Here is a 14,954-nt window from a genome sequence, read left to right as displayed (position 1 = left end):
ACGAGAGGCACCCGATAGGTCTGGATAGGTTGGCCCTGTTATTATCCGTGCTACCGGTAACATGTTCATCCCAGTACGAAGCAGTGTTGTTCCGAGCCGCATTTGCATTAGCATTCCATGGGGCTATGCGGGTAAGCGAATTAGTGGCAAGGAACAAGCAGGATACGATGGGGGGACTGTGCCGGGAACACATTCAGGTCAGGGAGGAGACAATGACGGTCTCGTTTGTCAGGTCCAAATCCGATCAGGATGCGATCGGGGACTGCGTAATCATCCAGAGGATCCCCGGGTCTGCCATGTGCCCTGTGGGGTGCGTAGAGGAATATTTAGCACAGAGGGTGGCAGCATGGGGGGGGACCTTGTTAAGACACGCTGACGCCACCCCACTGACGAGGTTTCAGTTTCAGCGGGTGCTTGCGATGTCGATTTCTGCCGCGGGCTTGAACCCCGGCGACTTTGGGACCCATTCCTTTCGGATAGGGGCTGCCACAGAAGCTACAGCCAGGGGTCTGAACGTTGAACAAGTAAAACGTGTGGGGCGTTGGTCCTCGAACTGTTATAAGAGGTATGTGCGGTTGCACATGTTGTGAAGCTGTTATGATGTACTCACGCTTCTTGTTTTTGTTTGGTTTTCAGTTGCGCAAGCCTACGAGGCGGGGCGGACTGTCCAGTCGACCCGACACCAGGGGGCCAGCGGTCAGACATTGCCGGCTGTGAAAAAGGAGGTGTGGGTCGTGGGCCACTCATACGTGAGGCGTGCCGCGGACGTATTCAAAGCAGGTGACATGATTCACGTGGCTGGGGAATACGGGTACAGTGTGTCCTTCTACGGAAAGGGCGGGCTCTGTATTGACCAGTTTCGCTCATTTTTCGAGGGTTTGTTAGGGCGGACAAGGTCACCGCCGTCTGTAGTCATAGTACATCTTGGGGGCAATGATTTGGTGACCACTGGTAGATGACTTCTTCTTGAGGCGATGCTTTCCACGGTAAGTTGGTTGGCGAGAAGAGTTCCAGGGTGCACAATTGCATGGTCCCATATGATCCCACGGAAAGTGTGGCGGGGGGCTATTTCTGTTTCTGCGCTGAATCATTCAGTAAGGAAAATGAATAATAAAATGAGTAGATTGTTTCGTTCAAGTACACTGCATTCTGTTTCGCATGGTTGTATTAAAGGGGACAGTATGTATCTGGGGGACGGGGTTCATTTGTCCCGGGTGGGGAACGAATTACTCATAGGAGACTTCATAGCATGGTTAAGGAGTTTACAGCATGACCTTTAGGTAGGAGTGTTGTGGGGGGTCCGGATAGCCGGTCAACTATCCGGCCTGTGGCGGTAAGGTCATGATCGGTGAGCAGTAATTGGAAGATCCCTATGAGGGGGCGTCACCCATTACGGATGGGAGCGCGCGGGGGAGGTGGCCAATTGGCCCCTCAACGGGGAGGCGGTCCTGTCTAAGGAGAGGCCGCCGGAAGGAAAGGAAAGGTGGTCAAGGCCCCTTCCTGGATAGGAGGGGCTACGGCCCCTCCTGGGGAATTTCCCGGGGCCAGGACATCTGCGACGGCAGATGGGTAAGTTGTGTGGGGTGCGGGAGGGGGTTTACGCTACCTTTTAGACACCTCACACGAGCCCTCGAACGACCGTTAAATGGCGTCGAGTTTATTGGGGCCCCCGTCAAGTACAAAGGGAAATTGGTAGATGCACTTGAGGTACGTCCCGGTGCGGTCGCCCCTCTCACAAGTGAGGGGGGTATTTCTGGTTTAGGGATCTGACACCGGTTACGACCTTGCCGTTGGCCCTTAACGTTAGGATGTACAATTTCAAGTCAAATGTTTTGTAGGATGTTAGATCGGCTAGGAGAACCTTTGTATTAGAGATCTGTTAAGGTTAGCCAACATCGTAATGTGGAAATGAAATTGTACATTATATGAAACTGTTATTTTAATGTTTTCTTTTGTTTCACATTTTAATAAATACGGCCGGGAAGGGTGACTCCCTTCCCGCCTTCCAAAAGTTCAAGAACTGTTTCCGGTTTCCCAATTCTTGGGGATTGTGTTGAGAGGGGGTGGCGGGTATCTCGGCCATATGGAAAGGGGCGACCAATCGGTCCCCCCGAACGTATGGTGGAGTACCACGATCCCCCCGGGAAGCCATCTTGGGCGGGAGGCGGGTCTCGGCTGGTATGCCCGAAGCGGCGTAGCCGGGGCGCGCCTTTTTCCCGCCCTAGAGTGGGCTGGCCTAGACACCAACGCGGCCGGCCACGCCCTCGGAGGCAGGCGGGGGCGGGTTCACGCCCACCCTGAAGACGGATAAAAGGAGCGGAAGCCAAGAAAGCATCCTCTTGTTCCTGTGCTCTGAAGCTGCACCTCCCCGCTGCACGTGAGCTCGAGACGGAACGAAGAGCAATTTTGACCCACCCACCAGCCCCTGAGGACAGCAATTCGGTGGAAATACAGTTGATATAGTATCTTTGGTTTTATCTGTTTTCTTACAGGTTGTGATGATCGTCGTGAAATTTCTTAACGATGCAATAAAGATTGGTTATTTTCAGTATGTTTTGCAAATAAAGTAATTTTGAACAAGGATTGATCAGCATTTTCGCCTAATAATAAATGTTGTTTTGCTATGTAAATTTTAGTAACTTAGGTAGAACTGTCGTATTTATTTTGGTCGGGCGGTAAGGTCATGATCGGTGAGCAGTAATTGGAAGATCCCTATGAGGGGGCGTCACCCATTACGGATGGGAGCGCGCGGGGGAGGTGGCCAATTGGCCCCTCAACGGGGAGGCGGTCCTGTCTAAGGAGAGGCCGCCGGAAGGAAAGGAAAGGTGGTCAAGGCCCCTTCCTGGATAGGAGGGGCTACGGCCCCTCCTGGGGAATTTCCCGGGGCCAGGACATCTGCGACGGCAGATGGGTAAGTTGTGTGGGGTGCGGGAGGGGGTTTACGCTACCTTTTAGACACCTCACACGAGCCCTCGAACGACCGTTAAATGGCGTCGAGTTTATTGGGGCCCCCGTCAAGTACAAAGGGAAATTGGTAGATGCACTTGAGGTACGTCCCGGTGCGGTCGCCCCTCTCACAAGTGAGGGGGGTATTTCTGGTTTAGGGATCTGACACCGGTTACGACCTTGCCGTTGGCCCTTAACGTTAGGATGTACAATTTCAAGTCAAATGTTTTGTAGGATGTTAGATCGGCTAGGAGAACCTTTGTATTAGAGATCTGTTAAGGTTAGCCAACATCGTAATGTGGAAATGAAATTGTACATTATATGAAACTGTTATTTCAATGTTTTCTTTTGTTTCATATTTTAATAAATACGGCCGGGAAGGGTGACTCCCTTCCCGCCTTCCAAAAGTTCAAGAACTGTTTCCGGTTTCCCAATTCTTGGGGATTGTGTTGAGAGGGGGTGGCGGGTATCTCGGCCATATCGCACTCGCGAAATTACAAAATTTGCAATTCTGCACAAGAAATCCACCAGCAAGCAGCATAAACCTTCGGAAAATGATGATTTTTATCAGAATAACTCCTCAGGTTGACATTTGTCTGCACTTTTTTGGATTTGAGGCCTTTTAGACTTTCTTTGGATCACTTTTGGATTAGAAATCAACTTTTACAAGTAAGTTTGTTTGGGGCATTACAGTTGCTGTTCTGCAGAAAAATGAGTTTTGCAAAACTGAAAGCACTCAGCAGGTGCAAAAGTTCACTCATCATTAGTAACCATTCCTGTAGTGCTTCCTGAAGGGCCCCTCCAGAGTTCAGTTGCCTATGTTTGTTTGGGGCATTACAGTTGCTGTTCTGCAGAAAAACGAGTTTTGCAAAACTGAAAGCACTCAGCAGGTGCAAAAGTTCAAAGTCATCATTAGTAACCATTCCCTGTAGTACTAGTGCTTCCTGAGGGGCCCCTCCAGAGTTCAGTTGCCTACTTGCAACTATTCTACGACCCTGCTCTGACCCTCACAGCAGGCTCATAGAATAGCTACAAATAGGCCACAAAGGTCCTGGGAAAAAAATTGCACTGCAACAGAAAGCAAATTACAGATAAGGAAGCAGGTGCCGGACAGGAAGTTTAAATTCAGTGACACATTAATCAACCCCAAATTAATTCATGTCAGTTAAAGCAGGGCAGGTGTGCTTGCTTTTCCCCCCATAATCTACAGTGATAATCTACAGTGATGAATCAGAGGGTGGCAGTGATGTACCAGAGGGTGGCATGGGTGAATCAGAGGGTGGCAGTGGTGAAACAGAGGGTGCTGTGAACCTGTGATGATGAACCAGACGTAGAAGCAACAAAGTCGCGACCGTTGCGAGCCGACAAGTAAGTTCGCAATTGCGAACTGGTACAAAACCCTCGCGAACTGGCAGAAACCCTTGGGAACACAAAAAAAAAAATCCGCAAATTCGCGAGAATTCGTGGATTTTGCGGATTGCGAGTTCGCATATACGCAAATTCGCGAACGCCAGATTCGCAAAATTCGCCCATGCTTAATGCTCATCATTGTTATCAATTACATGGGCTGACAAAGGTAGGTAGTACGAAAAACAAGGCTTTAGGGTGTCAACTACTGACATCCCCACCCAGATATCTGCTCTTTGACAGAGCTCAAAAAGAGCAAAACATAATTCTGCTCTGAAGCTCTACTTGGTGTTTTCAATGGAGCAGTTTCATATCAACAACTCAATGAAGATATGACTGTTTGAGTAACTGTAGCATATGGGCATCTGGTACATGTTGGCAGGCAGAGCAGCTGTGACCTATGTCTCACCCCTTGTGACTCTTAGCACTGCCTTTTCGACCTCTGGCCTTTGACTTGGCGAAACCAGTGCCACAATCATACTAATAGTTATTAATAATCTATGATTCACTTTCATTGTAATAAAAAAAGAAACACATTTAGATCCTATTGTGGCAGCTATGGTAAGTAAAAATGGTTTAAAAAGTATGTTTTATATATGCGTGTGGGTGAAAGCATGTTCAATTGAGCAAGAGTGTGCATATGTATTAGAAAATGTTTCTGTATGTGTAAGCATGTTTGTATGAGTGAAAGTGAATGACATTCAAGTGAAAGGTAGTGAGTAAAACTTCTTTAAAGCAAGGCAATACTGCACCAAAGTTGCAGCGCTGCCCTGTGTCAAAGGAGGGAAAGATAAGATATAGCACACTTTTTCTCTCCCTCTGTATTGGCGCACTTTTGGCAGCCTTGCCCGGCGCACATAAGCCTGTGCCAGAGTAAAATGTGTTTGAATTCTCTAAAGCATAGGTTTTGGACTGAATGGGGTGCCATCCAGTACAAAAGCTATGCTTTAAGATGTTTCCCACTTGGTTGGAAAATAGCAAAGAAATGTAAAAAAAAAAATTGGTCCACCTACCTCAAGGAGCTACTTGGAGAGAACATGTGCAGGTTACCACGAACTAAAAGACCCACAAAGTAATATATTATACTGCAGCAATTCCCTAATTACGAGACTGGCCACTGGACAATGTAGCCTCTTAGACAGAAGAGTGTGTTCTATGCATACAACATGAGGAGCTGTACACAACTGTACCAATAAGACTTATAAGAAACACACTGTTCTAAACCGCATGACATCTTGTTACATTGCCTGTGACCAGTGAGCCACAAACATGTACCGATGTATATGAAGTCATCTTCGGCATACAAGTGAACCCCAACCCACCTATTTGATTTACTACTTACCAAGTATGGCCCTGAGGAAGGTGGTTGTAATTGTCATCCACAGAAACGTGTATTGGCTGACCATATGGGGAAACCTTCCTAAGACAACACATCAGTGGATATTCTTTGGATTGACTAACACCACTGAAATATAATTAGTGCCTGTCATATGAAGAAGCAGAAGTTTCCTTAGGAGTATCATCTGTGTGTGACTGTGTTGCGTGTGTGAGAGTGTTCTGAGTGGTTAGAGTGACTGCTTGGCGGTTGTTTTGTTTGGTTACTGCCATTTTTATGATGTTATTTATTGAACTCTTTATGCCACTTTGTTATGTTGTTTTGGAATAATTTACATGCAAATAACATTGTCTCGCTCTTCTAAAATATAAAATGTTGTTTACCATTTGAAAAAATTGGAACTAACTGTAAATTCTGTTCAGACTAAATTGTTATGAACAAAGTATACTAACATGCTATCAAAATATTAAAAAATGCTGCCTATATATAAAAAAGTTTTTTTGCTAAATAAAAAAAGAAATTCATTTTTACATAATTGGTTGTTGTTAAGCGTTGTGCTGTGGAAATGCCTTGGATATGAGCCTACTTTAAGCATATGAAAGAAATCTAGGGGCATATTATCAACAACTACCGATATTTATCGCTAAATAAGCTTAGCGACTTTTTTTTTTCTCCTCGTATCGCCGGATGTTATCGCAGAGATAACGTGCTATTAGCAACGTTTATCTCCAAAGCGATAAAATATCCGACGATAGCGGCGAAATGCATGAATATCATTGGAAATCCAGCAATATTCAGGCATTATCACTGATAGGGACTATACAGGCTACTAACTGGTCTGAGCAGGCGTTAGATTTCAGCAATATTCACGCTTAGCGCAAATTGTTTTGTCGCTACGCCTGCATTGATAATAGGCGATAGCGATGTTAGTGACTGCTTTCAGTCACTAACAGGTTGGGTATACCCACTTTGCATGTCATTAGCGATAAATATCGCTGACATGCAATGCGGGCCCCAAACCGCTCGCTATCACCTAAAAGCTGTCGCTAACTGATGTTAGCAACAGCTTGCTATTGGACGATTAAATTATCGCCGCTCTGCGGCCGAAAACGGAAGCAAAAGCAGCGATAATTTCATTTCGCCTGCCTTGGTAATATGCCCCCTAGTTCTGACAAGAGTATTTCTACAGTAAAGGCATGAAATGTTTGCGCACATTCCCGTCTACCAATGTTTATAGATAGGGATTTAAGTCAAAACCCATGGGTGGGTATCTGGGAACCCCTATGCACCATCCATGGAATTTCCCCTTAATACATAATTATGCAAAACAGCGCATAGCTCAACTTTGCTTTACCTTGTGACTATTTCCAATGAAAATCCAAATTGTTTGTGATGTTATGTCATGTGACAAGTCTTCCTGGAAAACATCAGGGTCAGATGTCATATGATGTCTCTTCTTCCGATGTAATTGAGGTCAATGTGTCAGTGATGCCACTTCCGCTACCCCTGGCATTTTGGTGAATCAACGCCCATGCTTTATAGGTTCACCTGCTGCAGTGGCTAAATTTTTTTAATGTGATCCTTGCATAGTATTATCTCTTCTGTTTCTCGCAGTCAATGGATAAGTATTTTGGTTACATGGAATTGCTATTACCTTCAACATTGTGGCCATCACCACCTGTCTCAGCTTTTGTAATATCTTGCCAGTGTCATATGAGATATCTACCTTGGAAATGCTCTAATACTGTTAAAAGCGTATTCAGACCAATACTTATGAATATGCCATTAATTTAATTACTCATCTGTAGTTGCTGTTTTTCAGAATACAGGCTTAATGAATCAGCATGCATTACTTAATCTATCTTTCAAATTAAAATGACATTGAGTCTCTGCATCCAAACAATTTTCTTTCTCCCACACGGTGGCAATGATGACTAAAACCCAAATGGGAGCAGAATCTATAAAGCAATCAATCAATCAAACAGTAATTATATATAGCAAAACCCCTGAAGTCAGCGAGTGAGGGTGAGGTTCGGTGGTGAAGCAGGAGGTCGTTCCAGGATTTGGAAGAGAGATCAGAGAAGGAGTAACCTTGACTGTGGCTGCGCGGGAAGTGGGGACGTGTGCGAGGGTGAGGGAGGCAGCACTAAGTTGTCTGGTCGGCTGGTGGAAAGTCAGGTGGCGGTTGATTTAGAAGGGTCCAGAATTGTGGAGGGTGTTGTAGGCATGGGTCAGCAGCTTGAACTGGTATCTCTTCTGGACGGGGAGCCAGTTGAGGTTTCAGAGATGGGGGTGAATCTGGACCATTTGGGGAGGTCCAGGATCAGTCACGTTTGCATTCTGTATAGTCTGTAGTTGTTTGAGGAGATAGGAAGTTGTTAATATGTATAGATCATTCCCATAGTCCAGTTGGCGGGTGACAAGGACTGGAGTCACTGTGTTCCTTGTGTTGATGAGGATCCATCTGAAAATCTTACGATGCATGCAGAGGATATGGAAGCAAGAGGAGGCTACTGCATTGGCCTGGCACTTCATCGAGAGGTTGCTGCCCACGATGATCCTGAGGTTGCCGGGGCATGGCTGGTAGGTGTAGGAGAGGTAAAAAGCGCAGTGGGCCACCGTGTTTCGTCCCATAGGGAGGTGTTCTATCCAAAGATGAGTACTTCTGTCTTGTCCATGTTCAGCTTCAGGCAGTTGGATCTCATCCAGTCAGTGACATTGATCATGGCTTTCTGGAAGTTGACTTTGGTTGTGGCGGTGTCTTCTGCGAGAGAATTAGTTGGGTATCGTCAGCGTAGGAAACAATGCACAACCTGTAGTTGCGGATGATGTCGGCCAGTGGATTCACATAGGCATTGAGAAGGCTGGGGCTGAGTGAGGATCCTTGTGGGACTTCATAGATGATGCTCTTGGGTTCAGAGGGAAAGAGCAGCAGGCAGCTTTTCTCTGTGTCTTGTGAGGAAGGATGTGATCCACTTGAGGGCGTTTCCTCTGGTGCCTATTTGGTGGAGTCTGGTGATGAGTGTGATGGAAGACTGTGTGGAAGGCCACTGAGAGGTCGAGTCGAGGAAGATCAGCGCTGCAGTCTCATCTATGGTCGATGATAAATCTGATGTCATTGGTTGAGGCTATTAAGGTGGTCTTGGTGATGTGGTTGGAGCAGAAGCTGGACTGGGTGACATCGGGAAGGTTGTGTTCTTCCAGGATCTTGGCCGGAAGGGGTGCAGTGAGATGGGGCAGTATTTCTTGATCTTGTTGGGGTTGGCAGATGGTTTCCTCTGGAACTGTGTACCTCTGAATGTTTCCCGGCATCATCGAAGGTGGCTGTTGTGATGGATGAGTTGAGGAGGTCTGTGAGAGTGCTGCTGATTTCCTTCTGTCCCAAGTTGGAGGGGTGGTGGGGACAAGGGTATTTTGGTGCTCCAGCGAGGATAGAGGCCATGATCACTATGGTGATTGGCATGGTGAACAGTGTCCATTCACTGAAGTGGCTGTTGGAGTTGCTGGTGCGAGTAAGGATGTAGGGGAGTACTGTGGAATGTGAGTCAAAGTTGTTGTAGATGTTTGCTATTTACCCTGGCAGTAGTCTGCCAGGATAATGATATTCCTTACTCTAATCTAAGCTGTAAAGGTGAATGTATTAGGAGCTTCTCCAAAGGGATTTAGGTGCATTTTTACTAAACTTAATAATAATAGATTGTCCAAATCAAGCTTTTAAACAAAAATTCAAGAATTTCAGATATAGTTATTAGTTGGCCTTTTGCCAAGGTGTAGCAATTTCACTTTAAACGTGAATTGGATATGTTAATATATGGTATCATTTATTTGTAATAATGTTAATCGGAACATTTATTTCACTCCAGAATCACAAATCAATGTATTCCCTTCCTAGGGAAGTTCTGACAATAGTTGTTTTTTCTTCCTTAAAGCAACTTGAATCAGGAGTACAATATACACATGATCAAATGGTCACTAATTAAGAGCAGCCACATTCAGAAAAGAAATTAAAGCAACTATTCCAGCTATAATCTCTGAAATCAGGTAACGAATTCTTCTCAGAACAATATGCCATATTTTCTTATCCTATTAGAGGAATGGGCTTTTGCATAGGTAACGTTTGTTAGGTAGTTTGTTATTTTAATATTACCTAAACCAACCATAACTGTCTCCAGCCTCATGTTACCCAGGCTGCACTCAAACACATAATTAATATAATTTTAACTCAGCCTATGTGGCTGGAACTAGCACAGAGGTTCTCAGACTACAGGAGAGATAAAAAAAAGCATGGATTAATGTAGCAAAACAATAGGAAAATAACGTAAATGATTCCAAATAAGTGGAAATAAATGCGGACCGACTGACTTTGAAAGAAGTACATGCACCTGTGGTTTTAAATAATGGAGTGACCTTTGGCCGAGTTGGGAATCTCTCTTTGTTTAAGAAACACACCGCCCACCCCAACGATCCTCAAAGGGCAACCATGTTTCCTAGAGGGTAGACAGCTCTTGTGTACTGCACACGTTATGAAGGGGAAACAACATAACTAAATAATTGGGGAGCCTGGCTTTGAAACGATACCCTGCTGCTCTGCGGTGCTCGCCGAAAAGATGAGCAGCAGTGTATTTTAGGAAGCAGGTTATTTGGATATGCTGTGAGTTGCTGTGTCTGGTGAGGCTTCTAGGGACAGTTTAATGTCGAAGCACCTGAGGGTTGAATGTATTTTTTGCCTAAGTGATGGATACTTGCATGCAGTGTGTGATGCAGTACTGCATGCCACCGTCTGCATCTTTGTATCATCCGTTTTATTCATGATATCTTTTCTATTATAAATATTACATGCATCCTTGCTTTCTAAAAAAAAATACTTTTACTTATAGGAAGTAGTAAGGATGAGAAGGGGATGTTTTATAAAAATTGATAATCTGTATGGTAAACTGATCACTGATTCTGCTTTGCGTTTTTATTTTGTTTTCCTGTCATGTGAAAGAGTGTATCCCACTTTTGTGTCACCTTGAAAAAGTCCAGACTGCAGAAATACTAACATGATTCAAAAGCTGGCTGGAGACGATTTGAAAAGCTTTGTAATCCTCTCTAATTACAAATGCATTTATACTTCGCCCCAGATGTGATTACCACCTCCACTGTAATCACTAGAGCTCCTGAGCCCCTGTTTGGCACTCATTAGCTGAGACTGCCATTCACCTATAATTTATGAGGAGCATACAATTGTGTGTTATCACTCCTCAAGTGATTATTACACTGTATGTTTTGCGATAATGACATGCAACACTCCATCATGAATTATACCGCCATGGGTGGCTTTTCGTCTGTCCTTCACTCTATTATTCCTCTTAAGATATTTCAAGAGACATTCTTTTAAATATTGGCCCTTTGCAGGGATAAGAGTTTCGGGTCAACGCGGCTTGAATAATCTAGAGGGACATTCAAACACAATTAGATTCCAATTTTTAAACGCAAACACCTTTTTTAACGGGATTTAATCAATGCATTTCGAAATATGATGAAGCAGCGCTACAATAGGTATGTATACATATTTTACTTAATCAGGGCTATAGATACATTTGACTACGAGGCATTTTAAGATTGTGGGGGTATACCAAAAAAGGTAATATTTTTAAATAAATCGATAGAAAATATATGGGTAAATGACCGGCAAGGTCTGCACCAACCATTGTTATATTGCTAAATACAGACGTCTTGCAAAAGCAGTGCTCAAAGGTCCAACTCTTCACAGAATATTGGTGCAAACAAGTTTTCAAAATCTATTTTGAGTATTGCATGGAATAGCCGTTTGTTTTCCCCTATTATTCTGCAGCAATCCATAAGAAGTGTACACAATCTCTCCATAACGATGTATAGAATCAAAGGCATGAAAAAAGGCATAGGACTACATAGTCGCCTCTTTTTTGCCCTAATGCGTTTATCTATGTGAAATTGCGTTCCTCTGATTTGCTAACCAAGCTATTTAACAGCTTAGGCTTAGGCATATGTGTTCACGAAATTACCAAACCAGCTCAAGTTAAAGCTGAAGTAAAGAAGAAGCACACTGCTGAGGTGCACCACAGAAGTGCCTTCACATTCTGTGCTGTTTTGCGCATAAGTATATGCCAATGTGAAGTTTTTTATTTATTTATTTTAGAGGTTTTATATAGCGCTGGCTGGACCCGGGGGTATCAGAACGCTTTACATTTTAGAGACAAGAAAGGTCAATAAGACAGGGGACATACATAGCATCAATGTATATAAACAATTTATAAGTCTCCGCCTGACAGATTTCAAAATGATAAATATGGGAAATAAGCACAACAAAATATGAAAAATCAAAAATATCAAAAGGCACAAATTGGAAAAAAAGAGCCGGAAAATTGCAGCGACAGGATAGGGAGGTTAATGGTCCGTTAGGTTGGTAAGGAAGAGAAGCGGGAGGGGCATAAGTGGGGGGAGGAGGGTTGGAGGGGATGCGGGCTGAGGGTGGACAAGGGAAGGGGGGAAACAAGGAGGAGTGAAGGTGGTAAACAGGGAGGGGGAAGTGACGAGGAGGAAGGACGAGTAGGGCGAATGCATCTAGGGTCGGACAGATGTAGCCAGTGGAAGAGAACAGATATGGATTAGGGTCCCCAGTATTTATTGAGGAGATGTAGTTTGAGTTCTTTTTTGAAACTAGAGTAGGAAGGGTTGCAGCGAAGGTCAGTTGGAAGGGCATTCCAAATGCAAGGAGCGTTGCCGGAAAAGGATCGAGACTGGGTGGTTTTCTTTTTTAGAAGGGGGATAAGAAGGAGGGTGTTAGTACTTCTTAAGGAACGGGAGCAACCAGCTTTAGTGAGTTTGCTAGCGAGGTAGGTCGGTGTATTCTGATGGAGAATTTTGTGTGTAATGCAGGCTGTTTTTTAAGTGGATCTACCTTCAATGGGGAGCCATTTAAGGGTTTTAAGGGCAGGAGATATGTGGTCGAATCGCTTGCAATCTGAGGTAAGCCTAGCTGCAAGGTTAAGCACAGATTTAAGAGGTGCTAGGTGGATCGTGGGAATTCCGATGAGAATGGCATTGCCATAGTCAATGCGAGAAAGAACAAGGGATTGCACTGGTTTGAAATCATCAATAGGGATGAAGGGCCTTATTTTCTTAAGGTGGCGGAGAGTGAAGAGGGCTTCTTTGGCAGAATTATTGATGTGTACCTTGAGGGTTAGGAGGTTGTCAAGGGAGATCCCTAGTGATTTGACTGAGGAGGACAAAGATAAGGAGCAGTTGATGGCGTTAAGGTCAGAGATCCAATTCTGAATGGGGAGCTGGTTATTTTTAGGGGAAAAAATAATAATTTCAGTTTTTTTAGGGTTGAGTTTGAGGTGGCTACTGTGGAACCAGGTTTGAATCTTGATGAGAGTGTTGTTGAGGTAAAGGATGTCAGCATGAGTTTTAATCTTATAATAGAGTTGGGTGTCGTCAGCATAGAGATGGTAGTTGATCCCGGCTTGTTTAAGAATGAGTGTGAGGGGTTCCATGAAAAGGTGAAAGAGAGTGGGAGTGAGGATGGATCCTTGCGGAACTCCTAAGGAGACGGAGCTAGGGATAGATAGGCAATTTTGGATTTTGATTTGTTGAGAACAGTGTTGTAGGTATGAGACAAACCATTTGTGTGTCATACCATTCAGGCCGAATCGATCTCTAAGAACATTTAGTAGAGCAGAGTGGTTAACAGTATCAAACACTGCAGAGAGATCAAGGAGGATCAGCAAGATAGATTCACCATTGTCAAGTGAGTGGTGGATGTCGTCATCAATGTTTAGCATGGCGGTTTCAGTGCTGCATCCTTTCCTAAAGCCAGATTGGAAGGGGTCTTGTAAGTTAAAGTGTTCAATGTGTCTATCTAGTTGGAGAAGGACACATTTTTCCAGGGCTTTAGAAAGAAGGTGAAGGTTGGAGATGAGACGAAGGTTATTGTGGTCGTTTGGGTCTGCCAAAGGGTTTTTGATAATGGGGGTGATTTGGCCTAGTTGCAATGAAGTGGGGACACAGCCTGTGGCAAGGGAGCTGTTGATAATAGAGGTCCAGGAAGGGGTGATGATGTGTTTGAGGTTTTGGACAAGTTTGGAGGGGAGAGGGTCTTTGGTGTGGGAGGAAGGCTTGAGTTTGGAAATGATGTTAAAGACGTCTCTTTCAGTGACTGGCTGGAAGTTAAGCCACATGGCATTATTTTTAGTAAGAGAGTTAGGATGATTGGAGTCCAGGAAATTGGAGGGCAAGGGGGGGTGAGGGAGATCTGAGTTTTGATGGTCGGTAGTGGGTGTTGGGGGAGTTATGGTGGAGGGTGGGATATTAAGAGAGATGTTCGGATTGGTGAGAGGGATCACAGTAGAGAGGAAGGTTTGCTCAATTAGTTTAATTTTGTCTGAAAAAAAGAGAGCTATTTCTTCACATCTCGTTGTCGAGGCCAGTGGGACAGGGGGAACGGAAGCAGTTTGATTGCACGCAATGTTGAATAGTTCTTGTGGCCTATTCTGAGCTCGATCTAGTTGTGACCTGAAGAAGGAAGTGTTTTGCCTAAAGATGTGTTTTTTGTAGGACGATCTAGCAAGTCTGAGGCGGGTCAGGTTAGAACGAGAGGGGTGCTGTCTCCATAATCTTTCAGTCAGTCTGAGTCTACGTCTTTCATTATTTAGGTCTGTGTTAAACCATGATTTGGAGGGGATATTTCTTTGTTTTTTGAGTTTGAGAGGGGCAAGAAGGTCAAGGGTAGCAGTGACAGCTTTGTTATATTGTTCGGTCATTTCATTCGTGTTAAGGGAGGGAGGGATAGCGAGAAGCTGGGCATGAAGTTTGGATTCAAGTAAGTCGGGAGGGATAAGACTGAGATTTCTGATCAGTTTCATGGGTTTAATAGTTTTGGAAGGAGGGGGGGAGGCAAAGTTGGTTATGGAGAACAGGATAAGGTGATGGTCGGACCAGTCAATGGGAATGATGTTAGATAGGAGGGCTAGATCTTTGCTGGTTATGAAAGCTTCAAGGGTGGCTCCTTTGGAATGGGTTGGTGACTGACAGATTTGTTTGAGGTCTTTAATTTCGAGAAGGTCAGAGAGGAGGAAGATTGAGGGATCTTTAGTATCATTCCAATGGAGGTTAAAGTCTCCCAGGAAGATGTTTTTAGATTTGGAAATTGAGGATTGGGTAAGAAGGTTAGATAGCTCATCAATGAATGGGTAGTGATTTCCAGGCGGATTATATATATTGTGAAGGCAGATGGGGGGGG

The 14,954-nt window shown here is 44.5% G+C and overlaps 2 protein-coding genes across 2 annotated transcripts in view; one reads left to right on the top strand and one right to left on the bottom strand.

Moving 5' to 3' along the window:
* Positions 1-14,954, top strand: part of NEGR1 (neuronal growth regulator 1) — a 1,973,203-nt gene that overhangs the window by 525,424 nt on the left and 1,432,825 nt on the right. The window lies entirely within an intron of this gene.
* LOC147747394 (uncharacterized) lies at positions 8,412-14,577 on the bottom strand. The gene is made up of 3 exons (XM_086925796.1): positions 13,455-14,577; positions 8,982-9,220; positions 8,412-8,687 (listed from the first exon to the last, which is right to left on the bottom strand). Exons 1-3 carry the CDS (start codon positions 14,575-14,577, stop codon positions 8,412-8,414), a joined length of 1,638 nt encoding a protein of 545 aa, XP_086781922.1.

The sequence above is a fragment of the Lissotriton vulgaris genome, chromosome 1_1 (assembly GCF_964263255.1).
Source record: "Lissotriton vulgaris chromosome 1_1, aLisVul1.2, whole genome shotgun sequence".
Lineage (NCBI taxonomy): Eukaryota > Metazoa > Chordata > Amphibia > Caudata > Salamandridae > Lissotriton > Lissotriton vulgaris.
This window is presented reverse-complemented; position numbering and strand designations above follow the sequence as displayed.

Excerpts from the sequence above, each read along its gene's own strand:
- LOC147747394 (XM_086925796.1), bottom strand. The coding sequence starts at position 14,577 with ATGAAACTGATCAGAAATCTCAGTCTTATCCCTCCCGACTTACTTGAA. Across the intron at positions 9,221-13,454 it reads CCACCACTCACTTGACAATG|TACTCCCCTACATCCTTACT; the intron begins GTGAATCTATCT and ends CACATTCCACAG. Across the intron at positions 8,688-8,981 it reads ATGCCGGGAAACATTCAGAG|GCACCAGAGGAAACGCCCTC; the intron begins GTACACAGTTCC and ends TCCACCAAATAG.